The following is a 19,158-nucleotide window of genomic DNA, read 5'->3' as shown; positions in this document are numbered from 1 at the left end:
CCACCCACTGCCTGCCTCATTTCCAGCCAGCAAAGCAGGGCAAGTCATAAGCACACACAAACTACCTCCCTCCCAAAACACCTTAACACAAGTCCCAGGGAATTGCCTGAACTCACAGGAGCCAGGCACTTTGCTGAAGCTAAGCTGGGTCAGGTCTGTTCAGGACGTGAATGGGAGACCAAATTCAAAACTTTTAGCAGCAGCCGCATTTAAGCCCCGCTGGTCATGAGTTTTGGACTTTGGACCCTTGTTAATTTTCCTGCAGGGAGAAAAAAAAAAGTACTTAAAGATCAGATGCCATCTTTAGATTTCATCATTAAATGCTCTTTGCTATTTAGATCTCGCCTTAATATGATAATGTAGCTTTTGGGGATGAAGATGCAAACCAATAAACCCAAACTGGAAGCCAAGATAGAGAAGACCTGCACAGCTACCATGTATTTCCCTTTGGTGCTCAGGTAGGCCGGCACAAAGGACACCCAAACACTGCAAAACACCAGCATGCTGAAGGTGATCAGCTTGGCTTCATTGAATGCTCCAGGCAGCTTCCTGGCTAGGAAGGCCACCGTGAAACAGATGGCAGCCAGGAAGCCCATGTAGCCAAGGGCACTATAAAACATGACTGCAGACCCTTCGTTACATTGCAGGACGACCTGCCCAGGCTGGGAATGCATGTCAGAGTCTGGGAATGGGGGAAAGATTCCCAGCCAGATCATGCAGATGCCCACTTGGACACTGGAACAAGAAATTACAATGGAGTTGGCCAAACTCTTCCCCAGCCATTTCCTCATCCTGTTCCCTGGCTTTGTGGCCATAAATGCCACCACCACCATGACAGTTTTTGCCAACAAGGAAGAGACGGCAACTGAGAAGATGATGCTGAAGGTGGTTTGTTGGAGAAGGCAGGTCACCTTCTGGGGCCGTCCAATGAATAAGAAGGAGGACAAGAAGGATAGCAGGAGGGAGATGAGGAGTACGTAGGTGAGATCTCGGTTGTTGGCTTTGACCACTGGAGTTTCTCGATATTTCATGAAGATTCCTAAAAGCAGGCCAGTGGTTAGGGACAAGATTAGGGCAAATAAAGCTAGGATGATTCCCAGAATTTCTTCATAGGAGAGGAAACTGATGAGCTTCAGAACACATTGATCTCGGGCCTTGTTTGGATGCTGGTCATCCGGACACTTGGTGCAATGGTCTGCATCTGAAAAGAACAAGGACCGCAGCAGCATTTATGTAATATTTTCCCCACCAATCATAGTCTGTGGTTTATTGCATTCCCTAAAAGGTGTATAGTGCTCCTCTGACCCACTGTGGTTTCTGCAGGCCGCACCCTGTCTCTGAAACTGGGAAAAGCACTTTTCTCGTGGAAGCTGATAAATAGCCATTGAAATTGCATTCCATCTATGTGCTTGCCAAAAATGTCATCATTACTGATTAAGATTAATCAGAAGTAAGCAGTTCTTGAATAACATCACCCTTACCAAGCTGTCTGCATCTCGACTCAGAAGTAAACTAGAACGACATGTCTACTCATACGTCAGCACATTAAAAAATTGCATGTCTACTCACATGTAAGCAGGGCAGGTCTCTGCAGGACAAGCCTCAGAAGTAAGCAGGACTGGATCCCTTGCTTATTAAGGTATGCGGGGCAGCATTCGATATTGCCTATCTGTGAACTGGCTCCACCACTGCTTCCACTCTGCAAGCTGCAAGCCCCACTGATTTCGTTCTGTAAGTGCTGCCCACCCCTTGAAGAACTGAAATGAGCAAAAGGCTCATATCTACAACAGGGCAGCTCTCCAGAGCAACCTTATGTGAGCTTTGCCAGCCTGGTCCATTCCAGAAACTAATGTTTCTGCTTGTTTGGGGTTGCTCCCCATTCCACTAAATCTAGGGTGACCCTATGAAAAGGAGGGCAAGGCTCCTGCATCTTTAGAAGTTGTATATAAAAAAAGGGAAATTTCATCAAGTGTCATTTGTATGCATGCAGCACCTGTGAAATTCCCTCTTCCTAAAAACAGACATTAGAAGAAGATATTGTTGGCACCCTACATTGCATTCTGTGAATGAGATAGGGCAATTGTTCAATGGAAATCTCATATGGTAGCCCACTAAGTTATTTTCACTCAGTTTGTGGAATTAAATAGCAAATACACTAATAATTAGCTATACACAAAGCAACAAAGAAATCAAGTTCAGATTAAAACAAAAAAAAACCCCTCTCTAGCCACCTGCGAGTGGGTGTTTGTTCTCTTTCTCCAGGGCAGCTCCTCGCTCTGGAGTCTCTTACCTTCCTGGGAGGAGATGGTTCCTTCAGGACATGGGACACAATCGTAGCAGCAGATGGGCTCTCCTTCCCTAATTGTCTTGGCGTATCCAGGCAGGCAACTTCTAGTACATCTAGAAAAAGGGACTGTCTAACCATATAAAGAGAAGGTTGTTCAAGCATAACGTTGTGGAAAGGGGGCTTTATTAACTGTTGGAAATGAGTTATATCATGGAGGTGATGCTATGGAAGGGAGGACAGGGCTCCTGTGTCTTCAACAGTTGTATTGAAAAGGGAATTTCAGCATTAGTCATTTGTATGCATGTAGCACCTGGTGAAACACCCTCTTCATCACAACAGTTAAAGCTGCAGGAGCCCTGCCTAGTGTGACAAGTTACAAAAGAGAGCATATTACAGGAAGCTGTTTACCATAGGGGCAAATGGTTTATACATGCCACCATTTATTTATTTGTTTTATTCATTTAAAACATTTCTTCGTCATCTGTCATCGTGGAAACCCTTGCAAGGCGACTTACACCAATACTGTTCTTCCTATCTTTCATTCGATCTTTCATTCTAACTTTCATTCTAACTTTCAAAGTATATTGAAATTATATTTTTGAGGAGGTGGCTTTCAACAATGTACCCAAACCAGAACACATGACCTCCTCCGACCCTTCCCATGGGAAGACCACTAGTTCAACTGGCAGGGGGCATAATTAGCGTGACCTACTGTCAGGGTTTCCCTGGATTTTTCCAGCTTTTTGTTCTGTCCTGGGAGTTAGGGGGATTTTCTGTAATTTTCTGTAATGTCCTGGAATGTCATGCTTTCCCCTTTAAGGCTGCCATTAGCATGGCAGAGGGAAGGATGCGCTTTCTGGAGGTGTGTCATTCCCCTCCCCACTTCTCCAATCGGGGCCTTAAAAGGGAAAGCGTGTCATTCCCAGATATTATAGAAAAGGATGCAATTGGAACAGGCATGACATGCTTTTCCCTCCTCCGCTCCAGTCGGGGCCTTTAAGGTGGCAGGGGGAATGGCGTGCTTTTCAGGGCCCTAGAAAGCGGCTTCCCCACCCGTCCCACAATGAGTGTCCTCTTTTTTGATCTCCCATATATGGTCAGCCTATGCATAATCTCAAAGAAAGGTAACTTGTCCAAAACCCTACATTCAAGACAGAAATGAGATTTGAGCTCCAATCATGAAACCGCTTCTTTTAAACTGACTGGTTTCTGCATGAACGTCAATTTCACAGAAGGGAAACTATTGAGGCTCACAGATAAATAACTGTATCAAGAAACTGAGGCCAAGGCAGGAACAGGACCTGAACCCAAGATGCTGAATCACATATTTGTGTCCACAAAGTGCAACAAAATACCCACTTCCCCAGATGTCAAGCTGGTAGTGCTCAGGAAACAAAGCCAGCCTGCCACACAGGCAAGACACACAGGCAAGACTCCCAGCCAAATCCCAGAGCCAGACCGCCCCCAAGAAACTAAGGTAAAACCAAAACTACACATCCAATCAAAATATAAGCAGAGAAACACATTTTCAGGTAAAACACTGCAGTGCACTACGCAAAAACAATCTAACACCCCCACACACAAACAAACACATCACACTTCCTTCCTAAAAAGGCAACACAGATGTGTATAACATGATTGATAGCTGGAGCAGGAAGGTTCGAGCATATAAGACCAATTCTGGCCCGCTTGCATTGGCTGCCTATACGTTTTTGAGCCCAACTCAAGGTGCTGGTTTTAACCTATAAAGCCTTACATGGCTTGGGACCGCAATACCTGATGGAACGCCTCTCCCGACATGAACCTACCCATACACTGCACTCAACATCTAAGGTCCTCCTCCGAGTGCCTACTCCGAGGGAAGCTCAGAGGATGGCAACAAGGGAGAGGGCCTTTTCAGTGGTGGCCCCCCAACTGGGGAATGATCTCCCTGATGAGGCTCGCCTGGCTCCAACAATGTTATCTTTCAGATGCCAGGTCAAGACTTTTCTCTTCTCCCAGGCATTTAAACAGAATTTAACAATGCTAAGTTGGTTTTCTAATGGACCCCAGAACAGTGGTTTTTATACTGTTGTTTTTATGTTTCTGTTGGTTTTAAAATTTTGTATACTTTTTAATGTTTACTGTTTTAACCTTTGTGAACTGCCCAGAGAGCTTCGGTTGTGGGGCGGTATATAAATGTAATAAATAAATAACGCAGCCAAACTGCTCCCTCACTCTTCACCCCCCCCCTAGAGCTCTCTCTAACACCACCCTAGTTTGATGGTGCTTTGGACACATTCTCTGAGCCAAACCCTCTGCCCAAGCTCAGGGGGATGTGAGCAATTTTATCATGGGCTCGATTAGTTATCACCACAGCAGGCCTCTGAGGGTTCTTTAAAATCACCCAATGGCCATTTCTACACCACCCCAGTGAAGAGGGAAGGAGGGGGGAGGATCTCATGATATCCTGACCTTGACCCTGCTCCCCCCCACCCCCAATTCCTCCCAGTCCGGTCCCTTCCCTCTACTGATCCCTGCTACATGCAGGGAGGAGGGAAGAAGCCGGGAGGGGCGGCCACACCTCCCACTGTCTCGGGATGATCCGGGGACCATGGGAAGAATTGGATTTTCCCAGGGAGTAATTATCCCTGGGAAAACCCATTCCCGGCCCTCCTTCCTTCCCTGTGTGTCATTTGGATGCACAGGGACTTGGCCGTGACCAGCCTGCATTTTCTGGCTGGTGTAGAAACAGCCTATGATACGGGTGGGGAACCTCAGGCCTAGAGGCGAAATCCAGCCCTCCTGAGGGTCCAGTCTTCCACTGGCCAACCTCTGTTGTCCATTAAATGGTGTCCTAGCCTTTGTGCGTTTCTCCCCCTTATCCTGAGGATTAATTAAAGGCAGGAAGAGCTTTAGTCTACACTATGCTGGTATGTTTTGTGTCTTGTCCCCACTTCCTTTGACTTCAGCCCCGCCCACCACTGGCATATGAGCCATTATAGCTACGTTATTGTTGTTGTTTTGCGGCATGAAGAAGGCTAGAAGGGGCGGGAGGCAAACATTGCGAGAGGGGACTCGCGAAAACCTGTGAGTGCCCAGTAACAAATGTTCAATAAAATGCTCATCTGATGGAGCTCTCAGTGATGGCTAGATAGGAAAGGGAACAAGGAAACAAGTGGTTTCCCCTACCTGGTTAAACGTTCTGGGCCACGTAATGGCATTCTGATCAATGGTGAACTTTATCTCAGAGGAGGACAGTCTCTCTATACTGCCAACATTCACTCCAGCAGTGGACTTGTTGGGAAACATCACCCAGTTCATGATATCAAAGTTGGCTGCCAGATCTCCATTTTCATCCAAATAAGCTCCGTCCATGGAAGTATTATAAAGCTGAAAGTTTCTCAGGAAAGGGTGAAGCTAGAATAGAGGTGGGGAAGAAGTTGTTATACTGCAAGTTCCATCTGGTCTAGCCAGGATAACCAAGGGTGAGGGATGATGGGAGTTACAGTCCTACAACATCTACAGGGCCACATGCTACCCAGCCCTGTCACAAAGAAGCACGTGCATTTAGGAAATATCTCAGCCTGACTCATTAGAAGGTCTCATTACAACCACTTCTTCCAAGCTCATAGTGGTTATGAATTTTGTTTTGATTATTTATGTTTACAATGCACCTGAGATCCCTTTCTAATTTTCCTTTTTCTGTTTTGCCATTTTGGGGAGGTAATAAAAATGTTCTATAAGCCTTGTTTGGCATCCTAGGGAGAGTTCTGACACCAGGGGCTGGTCCTATTATTAGGAAAAGTGGGGTAAGTTAATAAACCCAACAAGGCAGAGATTTATCAATGACTGACCAACCACATTCCATACTTCCATCCCTAGATTATCATCATCCCATCCATTACAAAAAAAGGAAAACCTGGGTGTGTCCTCCTGCTATGTAAGGAAGCCTGATATCATTTGGGACAGTCCACCGAGGCCATGAAGTCCTGGGCCACTCCCAACAGGGCAACCTGTTCAAAATGTTGAAGTGACCCAACCCAATCCATTTAGGAGACTGCAATACGAACACATCTCAGACCACACCAGCTAGCTGAGGTAATCAGGTTGTTGAGGGGAGGACCGAAAGCATCCTCATACTGTCCCAGCTGCCTTGCCCCATTCTGCTGGGCAACTCAAAACTGGATTGTTCATTTGGTAGGGTGACCATATTTTGGAAACCAAAAAGGAGGACAACATGGTCGCCCCCAAGGGGGCGTGTCCAGTACCAAGGGGGCGTGCCCACCCGAACATAGCCTTGGTCACATTTCTGATTTTACAGCACACATTTAAGACAAATCTGTTCTACATAACATCTTAATGTTAAAATCACTGAAATAACAAGTGAGAGATTCAATGTATCTGAAATTAACTTCACTCACTCCTACTTTTGTAGGTTTTGCTGTACTTTGAACCTTTTGCTATACTCTCTGTGTTACATTCTCCCCTTCCCTCAAATATCTTTTCTGACTGTATCTTCACTCATTGCAAGCTGCTGTTGTTGTTAACAGGGTTTGCTGCTGGCCCCAGATCTATTTCAAATTTGGTATGGCTAAAGCTCTACCTAAACGCTATCATGGTGCCAACTTTCAGCTCTTTATCTTTAAAAACGACGATTTTAAAAATAATAATTTTAAATCCTCAATTTTTAAAAAAATCCTACAAAATCAATGGATGAACTGATCTGTTTCAAATTTGGTATGACTAAAGCCCTTCCTAAGAGCTACCATTGTGACAAGTTTCATGTTTTTATCTTAAAAATTGACGGAGTTATAAGCATTTATGTTAATTCCCATGAGAGCTGCTCTTTGAAAAAAATCCAGATTTCCCCTCCCCCTCTCGGATTTGCCATCAAAACCCGGACAAATCTAGGCAGATCCGGTCATATGGTCACCCTACATTTGGGCACCTCATAGACCCCCGCAACTCTGCCACATCTGCCCCTCCTGATGCCTCTGCCTAGAACTGAGCCATTAATTAGGTCTGTGCACTGCCTTGGATCCAAATTTGGATCCTGTACCTAAGAAGGCCAATTGGGCCCTCCTCGGTCTATATCTGGATTGGGCTGCAGTGGAGAGGACGAGGCCTGAGGAGCTTCTTAAAATGGCCCTTTCCGACTGCTGTAGTTTGAAATTAGATCTAGGAAATGGACGACCTGCCATCTTCCTTAAAAATGGCAGCTCTCATTGAAGACAGGCGGCTTCCAGATGGGTCAGATAAGTCCATGGGAGGGGAGAAGCATAGAGGGAGGAATGAGGAGCAGGAGGATGAGTGGGGAGGAAGGCAAACATGGAGTCCAATGGATTCCTGGTCGGCCTCATGCCTAGGAACACACAACATCTGACCCGCTTCAGATGTTCGGACCTCACTTCAGCTGTGGAACCAAAGTGGGTCGCACTGGGACATAAGCTGCTCAAAGCAGATCGGGGTTGATTTGGAACCTCCAACGCAGCCTCTGAAAAAATCAGGAAGTCTCTGCACAGACCTATAATGAATGGTGATTTACAAAGGAACTCTCTGTGACGGAGAAGGAATACTGTACCCTTTGAAGACCCAGCCGGTCTCCACCCACCATCCCCATCCGGTTCAAATGGGATGAGTACGCAGCATGTAAGGTCCAGGCCACAGCCTGGATGGAATTGTAAATACTGTAGGTGTCTTGAGAGAGGATACTTTCAATCACATCCTGGGGCAGGTTGTCCCAATTCTCTTTTTCTCTGCATCTTTCCCAGACTTTCACAGACAACATGTCTCTTGAATAGAAACAATGAAATGCTTTAGTCTCAAACTGCTGGATAGCCAAGAAAAGTGCATCAAAATTATCATGTCGTGTCCTTTTGTGCGTCTTGATTAAGAAGGACAAAGAAACATGGGTGTGCTGGAGATCAATCATCCTGTAAAACATTCTCAAGCTGAGGTCCTGCAAAGTTGTTGTAATACATACTTTTCCTACAGTTGAATTTTTGATCTTTTCAATCATTTGCATGAATAGTGCTAGAATTAAGATGGCATTGGTGTCCACTTGACCAACAACTACATTAACTTGAGTGTCCAGCAAATATAATATCAGGTTGAAATGTCTTTCCGAATTCACTGTCGCTGGGATACTTTTGGAATAGGCAACGCAAATACCATTCTTTATGACCACTGGCATGAAGTTGCTCATGAATCTTTCTCCACTGTCATTCTCTGGAGCAACGAGACCAATCCACGTCCATCTGAAATGCTGGAGCAGTTTAACAATCCCCAGGTAATGCGGTTCTGATTTTGGGACCATCCGGTAGATAAAAGGAAACTGATGTTTGTCCTTAGGGACTTGACTAACAAAACCATAACTGACCTATTAAAAAGTGAAAGAGATAAGTGTTTGACTTGCTTTTAAGGACAACACTCAGGCCGTTGCTAGACGAGGTCTTCGCCCGGTGTGAGGCCCGTCTCCCTGCTGTGCATCCAGATGACGCACAGGGGATGCCGGGGTCAGGCCGGCCTAACTCCTCCCTTGACCCGGGATAAGCGGATCCACTTATGGCCCGGCTTTTCCACAGCCCCGGGCTGAGGCCGGGGCAGTGGAAAGCCTAGCAACTCCCGTGGCTTTTCCCAGCTGCTCGCTTACTCACGAGTAGCTGGGAGAAGCCACACACTGGCACAGCATTCCATAGGAGTGCTGTGCCCATCGGGCCGCAGGGGAAATCACGGGGGGGTGGAGATTGGGGCCAGGGGAAAGAGCGTACCCAGCAGAAGAATGGGGACGGGCATGGTGGACGGGGTGAAGAACGGGGATGGGCATGGTGGACGGGGACAGGGCTTGGCAGACGGGGGGGAGAAGAACAGGGACGGGCATGGTGGACGGGGACAGGGCATGGTAGACAGGGGGGAAAGAAGAACAGGGACGGGCATGGCGGATGGGGACAGGGCATGGTGGATGGGGAAGAACAGGGACGGGCATGGCAGACGGGGACAGGGCATGGTGGGCAGGGGGGAAAGAAGAACAGGGATGGGCATGGCGGATGGGGACAGGGCATGGTGGACAGGGGGGAAAGAAGAACAGGGATGGGCATGCTGGATGGGGACCAGGCACGGCGGACGGGGGTAGAACAGGGACGGGCATGGCAGACAGGGACAGGGCATGGTGGACAGGGGGGAAAGAAGAACAGGGATGGGCATGGCGGATGGGGACAGGGCATGGCGGACGGGGGAAGAACAGGGACGGGCATGGCAGACTGGGACAGGGCATGGTGGACAGGGGGGAAAGAAGAATGGGGACAGGCATGGCGGATGGGGACAGGGGATGGCGGACGGGGAGAAGAACGGGGACAGGCATGGCGGACAGGGACGGGCATGGCAAGCGGGGACAGGCATGGCGAGCGGGGGACGGGAATGGTGAGCGAGGGAGGAAGGGCGAGCAAGCGGGCAGGGGGGCATCAGGCATTGTGGGGGGAAATCAGGGACGGGGGAGTGGGGAACCCTTTATTTTTTTAAAAAACACTTACTGTTCCGTTGGTGCGCTCCTGCACACATGGCCCTTTAAGGCAAAAAAATATGGCGGATGCGACGGGGCTTCCCTCGGCCCTGTCACATCTCACGTGTGGACGGGGCCTACTTCTAGCGCAGCCTGACCCCTCCTCCCACACGTATTATCAGGTAGGTCTAGCAAATGCCCTCAGTTGTTTGTTAATCTAAAATATCAGTAAATACCAATACAATATCAATTGCCACTTAGATACTGTAAAATAATAAACCTTCCTGCATTTAAAAATACTTTGAAGGTTTATTTCTCTCACCTTGTAAGTCAGGCCAGATCTACACTACTGCTTTAAAGTGCTTTAAAGTGCCTTATAACAGTTTTGACAACTGTATATGGAGTGTGTCCTGGGCCTCCACAGTTCTCAAAACTGTTTTAAAAAATCCCCTGTGTATTCCTTCCCCACAGCAGACCCATCCCATCTGTCCTTTTCTATCTGAGCTACTATATTGGATAAGTGCGTTATGTAGACAAGATTTCATCTTCCAAAGCTAACTTAAAGGGGCCTCTATGATCCACAAAAGCATATGCCATGATAAATCTAATGTGCAGAATGGAGAACCCACTCCAACAGGTTGCTGTCATTGGAGAGAATAGTTGACTGCAATTTGAAAACAGAGATCTCTGGAAATAATGCATGCACTCAGTCCTTGTTTACGTCCATTTATTTTATTTATTTATTGAAAATGTTTATATCCCACCCTATATCATTAAGATCTCAGAGCGGCGTACAGATAAAAACATACAGTATAAAACAATAAATATACACAGTTAAAAACAAATTAAACCATGATCAAAGTTAAAACAATATATAATTTAAAAGCAATAAAAGCAGTTAAAAGCAGTCTACTTATATTTGAAATTTTTATATCCCACCCTTCAGTTTTACAGCTTCCAGGATGGTTTACATTAGTCTTAGTACATTAGTACCTTAGAGGTTGGATTGCCGTTGAAAAGTTAAGTCACGGTTATTATTATTATTATTATTATTATTATTATTATTTATTTATTTATTTATTTATACAGCACCATCAATGTACATGGTGCTGTACAGAGTAAAACAGTAAATTGCAAAACCCTGCCGCATAGGCTTACAATCTAATAAAATCATAGTAAAGCAATAAGGAGGGGAAGAGAATGCAAACAAGCACTGGGTAGGGTAAACAGGCACAGGGTAGGGTAGAACTAACAGTATAAAGTCCAAGCAACATCAAGTTTTAAAGGCTTTAGGAAAAAGAAAAGTTTTTAGCTGAGCTTTAAAAGCTGCGATTGAACTTGTGGATCTCAGATGTTCTGGAAGAGCGTTCCAGGCGTAAGGGGCAGCAGAGGAAAATGGACGAAGCCGAGCAAGGGAAGTAGAGACCCTTGGGCAGGCGAGAAACATGGCATCAGAGGAGCGAAGAGCACGAGCGGGGCAATAGTGTGAGATGAGAGAGGAGAGATAGGAAGGAGCTAGACCGTGAAAAACTTTGAAGGTCGACAGGAGAAGTTTATATTGGATTCTGAAGTGAATTGGAAGCCAATGAAGAGATTTCAGAAGTGGAGTAACATGGTCAGAGCGGCGAGCCAGGAAGATGATCTTAGCAGCAGAGTGGTGAACAGAAACCAACGGACTGATGTGAGAAGAAGGAAGGCCAGAGAGAAGAAGGTTGCAGTAGTCCACTTATAATGGGTTATAATGGGACTTAAGTGTGATTCACTTGGTCTGGATTAAATTCAATATCAAAAGCTATATCATCCCCAAAATCACAAAAATCCCCATACAGAGCTGACAGAAGAACCCGTTTCTTCTCAGGAAAATTAAACCTCTCTCAAATTATATTCAGCTCTTTTGAAAAGTGCTGCCTTTCTCTGGCCTTACTTGGTGATGTCCACCCCAGGGCCACCTTCTAGACTCTTCTGGAAAGATTGCAAAGTGGCAGCAGACTCAGTCTACATCCCCCACCCACCCCATTCCTACCTGTGGGATTTTGTAGATGCCCAGCATGGTTGAAATCTGGTTGGAGAGTTCAAAGTTGGCCCCTTCATGCACAGCCAAGAGCTTATTCTGTCCTCCACATCTGTAGTTTGGAACATGCTGCTGCCCAAGAGACATCAGGTCTACCAAGGCCTCGTAAGTCATTCTTGGGTTGAAATAGTTCTCATAGATGTTGTAGCCCAGGGTGATATTGGGCAAGAGCCTTGGATTCTGGTTGATCTCATGAATGGCAAACAAGAAGGGAAGGATGTGCCACTGGCTCATACCTTTTAAACTGCAACAAAAACAGATGCCATCAGATTTTTATCCTTCATTCCATAAAAACAGAAAGCAATTCCTGCAACGCTTAGTAAAGTAGAAATCTCTTAGAACCATACTCCCATTCAACTGATGCGAATGGGAATTTTCTTCCCAATGCAAATCGCAAGGTTAGGGCAACAACGTTTGTCAACACCATGGCAGGAAGGAAAAGGGCTCAATTCCCCCTCCCCTCTCCAACGCAAGGAGTTTTGAGCCTGATTGTCGACACTTCCCAGAATCCGTTTGTCTGGTTTTTTAAAATGAACCCATTAAATGGAAAAACACATTTTGTGTCATGTTTAGTTTAGCCTTCATGCTAAATCAATCTGAGAGCATAAAGCATCAGAGCTGATCCCAACATTATTGGTTGTGCCTAATGGAGAACCGCCTGCAACAAGGCCCTCGTCTATACGACTTCAATAATGCTCCATGAGCTGAGACGCAGCCGCATTGATGCTCCTTCGCAGCATCTTAATTTCCCCTTAATCTAAAGAAATCCCTACTCACACTAAGCACACGCTAAGATACAAAAAAGTGTAGGAAAGGGCAACCCAAATGACCTATGGGCTGGATCAAGTCCCCTATGGGGAGAGGTTGCAATGTCTGGGATTGTTTAGCTCAGAAATAAGGTGAGTAAGGGAGACATGTTTCCCCCTGATGCGTGGTGTGGAGAAAGCAGATAGGAAGACATGTTTCTCCCTCGCTCAAAAGACTAGAACCCCATGGGGTCACCCCATGAAGCTGAATGGTGGGAGATTCAGGACAGATAAAAGGAAGGACTCCTTCACACAGTGCATAGTTAAACCATACAATTATAGCTTACCTATGTACAGATGTAGTGATATCCACTGATTTTAATGGCTTTAAAAGGGAATTAGACAAATTCATGGAGGATAATGCCAACGATGGCTACTAGAATCATAAAATCTTGGAATAGTAGTTGAAAGAGGCCTACAAGGCCATCGAGACCAACCCCCTGCTCAGTGCACGAATCCACCTTAAGGCATCCCTATGTATCATCACAATTCTTTTTAACTGAGGGACAGTATATAGGTGAGCTAGTTCGGGAGTTGAAGGGTTTCTGGTTGAAATGCTTCTTTGACTCTGCCAAACCTGTGATGCATTTACCTATGTTTGGAGAGTGGGTGTGTTGAAGTGGACAGTGGTTACAAGCGCTGAGTCTAGGACTTGGAGACTTGGGTTCACAGTCCCCACTCAGCCATTTAGTTTACTGGGTGAACTTGGGCCCCTCTCACTCTCTCAGTCTAATGTACCTCACTGGGACCTCATCTACGCCAAGCAGGATAGTGCAGTATGAAAGCGGTATATAAAAGGCAGGAGCCACGCCAAGCAGGATATAGCACAATGAAAGTGGTATATGGTACGTGTCAGTGGGCCCCAACAGTTGTCAGTGCACTTCAATACTGCTATAAAGCAGTAGTGTGGCTCCTGCCTTTTATATACCACTTTCATACTGCATTATCCCGCTTGGTGTAGATGAGGCCATGGTTAATATAACATAGGAAGAACCCTGTTGGATCAGACCAAGGGTTCATCTAGCATTCTGTTCACACAGTGGCTGACCAGCTGCCTGGGGAAAACCTACATGTGCAAGACATGTGTGCAGTAGCATCCTCCTGGTCATGTCCCCCAACCACCAGGATACATAGCCATATAGCCTCTGAAACTGGGCACAATATATAGCCATCAGGCTTTAATGTGGATTCCTGCAATGAGCAGGGGGTTGGACTCGATGGCCTTGTAGGCCCCTTCCAACTGTACTATTCTATGATTCTAGGGGACCTGTTGCTAGTGGAAGACAGAACCGAGTCCAAGGGCAAGAGCTGAGGAAAGCTTGTCGAACTCCCCCGCAAATGGATTCTTCTGACATCCCTAAACTGCACCACGGCTAACAGCTGCCCAACGACTGAAGACCTCAAAAATAAACCACACAAGTTGGAAAGCTTGATATGGCAGGTTGTGCACTGACTAAACAGTGTCTCAGCATTTCTGCATCTGCCCCAAGCATTTTCCCACCCACCCCCTGAAGCAAAGTTGGACAAAACAGAATCATGATTCACATGATTTATGAGGAGCAGCTTCCACAAAAGAGAGATTCTCTGTCCCTGCTTAAAGAGGAAAAAAAAGCGACACCTGGAAAGTATGAATTCAGTCAGTTGAGCACCTGATCACTTACGAGGCAAAACTGTTAGAAGGAGGCTTGAAGAAAACATATGGATTAAATACTGTATTTGTGGTAGATATAATTCCACTAATCAGGTAGTCTCCTAGCCTGTAATAATTAAATGGATCTTTCCGGTCACTTCTCACATTCAGTGGGCATTTGGTTTTTCTTGTTCCACAGGTGGGGCAGGGCAGAAGCAGCATAAAAATTAGCAGCAGCCACCATATCATGCTGGAGAATCTCTCTCTCTCTCTCTCTCTCTCTCTCCTACACACACACACACACACACACACACACACACACACACACACCCTTGTGACTAGTCTCAGAGACAGCTAATTGGAAGCCAACCCCTTTCACAAAAGCACAGTGGCAGAGACTTTGCTAAAAAAAAAAGATGGAGCCCAGCCACGGTCTTAGATCTGAAGGAGGGGAGTGAAAGGCACAGTCCCTGCCTTCCCTAAATCTCACCCCAGGCTCTCAGGGGCACAGCAGGTATTTATGCCCCAGCTTTTCTGGCTTTGTATATGAGGAATGACCAAGCATTGCTCTTGGTTTGGGATTTCTTGCATCACTTTCAAAAGTCATCTTGAGGGGAATCCTTTGAGCTTTGGTGAGAACTCAAGTAAATCACCATGATTTTGATAATTATAAGGGAGCAAGGATCACTCCTGCAATGGCATTGATTCCCTGCGTGGCTCCATGCGCAGGTGTGCAGCTGGAGAAAACATGTTAGCGTGACTCTCTAGTGAAGCGCTAGTGCATGGTCAGTGAGGGGGCAGTTCAGCACAGTTCAACTGACCTTTAGCGCAGACAAAAATCTTGAGGTATTAAAGGTTACAATATGACATTAAAAACTGTACAGTTCCCAAAGTCCTCTCCAGACATGTGTACCGATGTTCCAATGTACACTTGTCTAAGGTGTCTTTCAACTTGATTATAGCACTCCTTGGCAGAAGGGACCCAATTATCCACACATACACAGGTTTCTTCAAAATTATAGGACACGAAATAATGGGCTCAAGTTACAGGAAGCCAGATTCCAGCTGAACATCAGGAAAAACTTCCTGACTGTTAGAGCAGTACGACAACGGAACCAGCGACCTAGGGAGGTTGTGGGCTCTCCCACACTAGAGGCCTTCAAGAGGCAGCTGGACAACCATCTGTCAGGGATGCTTTAGGGGGGATTCCTGCACTGAGCAGGGGGTTGGACTCGATAATCTTATAGGCCCCTTCCAACTCTACTATTCTATGATTTTAGGAACAGGGGCATTGTTATTAAAAACATAAGAATCTCATCTATCTATCTGTCTATCTATCTATCTAATTACATTTTACTGCCCAATAGCCGAAGCTCTCTGGGTGGTTCGCAAAAATTAAAATCATGAGGAGCATAAAAACAACCAAAAATCTAAAAACACAAATACAAAATACCATATAAAAAGCACAAACAAGATAAAATCACACAGCAAAAATTGATATAAGTTAAAATATGGAATTAAAACAGCGAAATTTAAATTTAAGTTAAATTAGGTGTTAAAAGACTGAGAAAATAAAAAGTTCTTCATCTGGTGATGGAAGGAGTACAGTGTAGGCACCAAGCGAACCTCTCTGGGGAGCTCGTTCCACAGCCAGGGTGCCACAGCAGAGAAAGCCCTCCTCCTATATCTAGCCAACTATGCACATGTCCCTGTACAGAATACCTTAGGAACTTGGTTGGATGGCAAAATGCACTATATCAGTCATTCCCAAAGTGGTGGGATTGCATAGGCTGGCATTTAGAGGCAAGGGGGCAGCAGGGGGGCATTCAAGGTTGTTTTTTCCGACAAGCGCCTCTCCAGAAGGTCAACAAAACACTAATCAAGAGACATACCCTGCTTGGTGTGCCATGCCACGCCGGCTGCAAAACAGAGGCGTTTGCTCTCTTTTCACTCCCTCCCTCGGCAAGCCTGCGGCGGGTGCTTCCCATTTAAAGGGGCCAATTGAGCTTCAAAATGATATTGAGCTGAAGCCAAAGTTTAAGAAATCGTACCAGGAGTTTTGGTTACAGAAGGAAATTTCTGATCGCTATCTTGCACTATGGAGAGTGGTTCAGAAACTCCTGGTTGCATTTCCAACATCATATTTGGTGGAATGTAATTTTAGTGTGGTCTGCCTACTTCTCTCCAAGCAAAGAAATTGACTCCAGATTACTAAACGTGGTGATTTAAGACTCATGTTAAGTGACTTTAAACCAGACATTGGGAAAGTGGTATCACTTCATCAGGCCCATCCATCACATTAAGGATTTAAAGAATAGTGAGGTACTCTACCTTAGTTACTAAATGTGATATCTAATATTCTTGCTAAATGACTATCAGACTTTGAAAATATGATATCAATGGATCAAGTTCATGAATTATGTTTAATTGAATAAACTAAAAAAATGTAATTGGATTTTGAAGAAATATTCAATTAATTGTTACTGTTTTGAATTTTATTGTTATTATCTTTCTTAGTGGGTCGTTGAAAATGGCTATTCTGAGTAAGGATTTTTATAGTGTAGGGTAAGGGGCACTGGGCATGAGTTTGTGGAACCTAGGGGGCGGTTACCTGAAAAAGCTTGGGAGCCACTGCACTATATGAACTCCAGGAATTAATATATCCCAGACAAACATAGGGCTTCTTCACCTGAGCGAAATAAAGCACCCTCGTGACCGGCCACTCACAGAAGTTTGTGGGTCTTTTAGCGATATTGGCGACCTGCTGCACGTCTCCCACGCCTTCCAGTGATGATTGTTGTTGTTACTATTAGTCTGTCCTATTTTATCGAATAACGGACCACTGTTTTGGCATCAGTATCTGATATGTCAATGGATCTCCGGTTACATTTTATTCCGCAAAAATTATTGTTTCAGCTCTATTGGACACCACAGCACCTGTTTAATAAAGGTTTCTCCAAATTGACTAATTGTTGGAGGAGTCATACAACTAACGCTTCTTTTGTTCATATGTTCTGGAAATGTCCAATAGTCACCTCCTTTTGGGAGGAAATTATCAGACACATCAATTCTGTATTAGAAAGCTCTTTAATATTTTCAGATGTACATGTCACCTTAAATTACTTACCGGCCTCTTGGAAAATAACACATGGTGAACGTAATTTGATTGTTTGTGCTGCCAAAAGACTGATTCTACAATATTGGAAAGATAAAACCTCACTGCATTGATTTCAAGGTGTTTACAGATTGACTTCTTTATAATCTGCTCCAGAATTTTCCCAGGGATGGATGTCAGACTGACTGGTCTGTAGTTCCCAGGTTAAACCTTTTTGCCCTTTTTGAAGGTAGGGACAACGTTAGCCCTCTTCCAGTCGTCCGGCACCTCACCTGTCTTCTATGATTTTGCAAAGATAATAGACAAAGGTTCTGAGAGTTCTTCCACTAGCTCTTTCATTACTCTAGGATGCAGTTCATCGGGCCCTGGAGATTTGAACTCATTCAAAGAAATTAGGTGTTCTTTGACCATTTGTTCATCAATCTCAAACTGCAATCCTGCCCCCTCAACTTGTTTCACTTTTTCCAGGGTGTGTGTGTCATAGACCCACTTTTGGGAGAAGACTGAAGCGAAGTAGGAATTGAGCACTTCAGCCTTTTCTTTGGCATCTGTTATCAATTTGGCATCCTCATTAAGCAGTTGAACCACCATTTCTTTCCTCTGTCTTTTACTACTCACATATCTTAGAAAGCCTTTTTATTGCTTTTAGTGTCTCTCGCTAATCTCAGCTCATTCTGAGCTTTAGCCTTCCTGTTGCCATTTCGGTACTTCTGTGCCACTTGTCTGTACTCTTCTTTTGTATCCTGGCCTTCCTTCCACTTCCTATATGTATCCTTTTTTTTGTTTTCAGGTCATCTCTAAGCTTTTTGTGGAGCCACATTGGTTTCCTCTGTTGTCTTCTATCTTTTCTCCTTGTTGGAATTGTTTGTAACTGTGCCTTTAAAATTTCCTTTTTTAAATACTCCCACCCATCCTGCACTCCTTTTCTCATTAGGCTCACTTGCCATGGGACCTGACTTATCATAGTTCTGAGTTTATTAAAAATCAGCTTTCCTAAAATCCAGAGTACGTTTATGGCTACACTCAACTTTTGTGTCCTTCATAATCAAGAATTCAAGTATGACGTGGTCACTTTCCCCCAGTGTTCCCGTATACTATTTCTGTACAAATGGCCCCCCAAACCACTGAGGCAATAAGAGATTTCCCTTTGTACCACCAACCCATTCCCTCTACTGATACTCTTCCTCTACAATTCCTATAAACCGGTTTTTCTCATATTTTTCATATTTCATCTCCTCAGGAGGGCCTACTATGCTGGAATAATTCATTCATTCATGTCAGAAAGTAAAAACATTATAACTGTTTGTTTATATTCCCGTAATAGTAAATGGGTTTGGATCTGAGACAAAACAACCTGCTTTCTGAGTTACCAAATTGAGATCTGAACTGAATCTTCTTTAATACTATTTCGGATTCTGAGCCCACAACAAAGTGAGAAATGACCATTTGTAAAGAGAATGGCTTCAGGCTAGAGCTGTATTTGAAATTCAGCTTTAGTTCATTTTTATTAGGATTTCCCCAGTTCACACCTTCCAACCCAAACATGCACTAAAACACAATCTGCAATCGAAATCCGAGCTTGCATGTGATGTACGGACCCAAAGGAAATGTGGTCAACAGCATGCGTACCTTTGAAGAAATGTGCATGAAAAATGAATTGCACCCAGGCTTTCAGCAGCGGGAGAAGAATCCATACATTTCAAAGATCTGCACAATTATTGTATACCCTTGGGAAAATATGCATGAAAAATGTGGAAAAAAAAACAGAG

At 44.9% G+C, this 19,158-nt stretch overlaps 1 protein-coding gene across 1 annotated transcript; it reads right to left on the bottom strand.

Moving 5' to 3' along the window:
- Positions 1-290: 290 nt before the first annotated feature.
- LOC134395543 (vomeronasal type-2 receptor 26-like) lies at positions 291-12,072 on the bottom strand. Its single transcript, XM_063121707.1, has 5 exons — positions 11,791-12,072; positions 7,851-8,648; positions 5,459-5,686; positions 2,291-2,417; positions 291-1,201 (listed from the first exon to the last, which is right to left on the bottom strand). The coding sequence occupies exons 1-5, from the start codon at positions 12,070-12,072 to the stop codon at positions 291-293; spliced, it is 2,346 nt and encodes a 781-aa protein (XP_062977777.1).
- Positions 12,073-19,158: the final 7,086 nt, after the last annotated feature.

Source organism: Elgaria multicarinata, chromosome 3 (assembly GCF_023053635.1).
Source record: "Elgaria multicarinata webbii isolate HBS135686 ecotype San Diego chromosome 3, rElgMul1.1.pri, whole genome shotgun sequence".
Taxonomy (NCBI): domain Eukaryota; kingdom Metazoa; phylum Chordata; class Lepidosauria; order Squamata; family Anguidae; genus Elgaria; species Elgaria multicarinata.
Note: the sequence above shows the minus strand (reverse complement) of the source record. Positions and strands in the feature narration are given on the sequence as shown.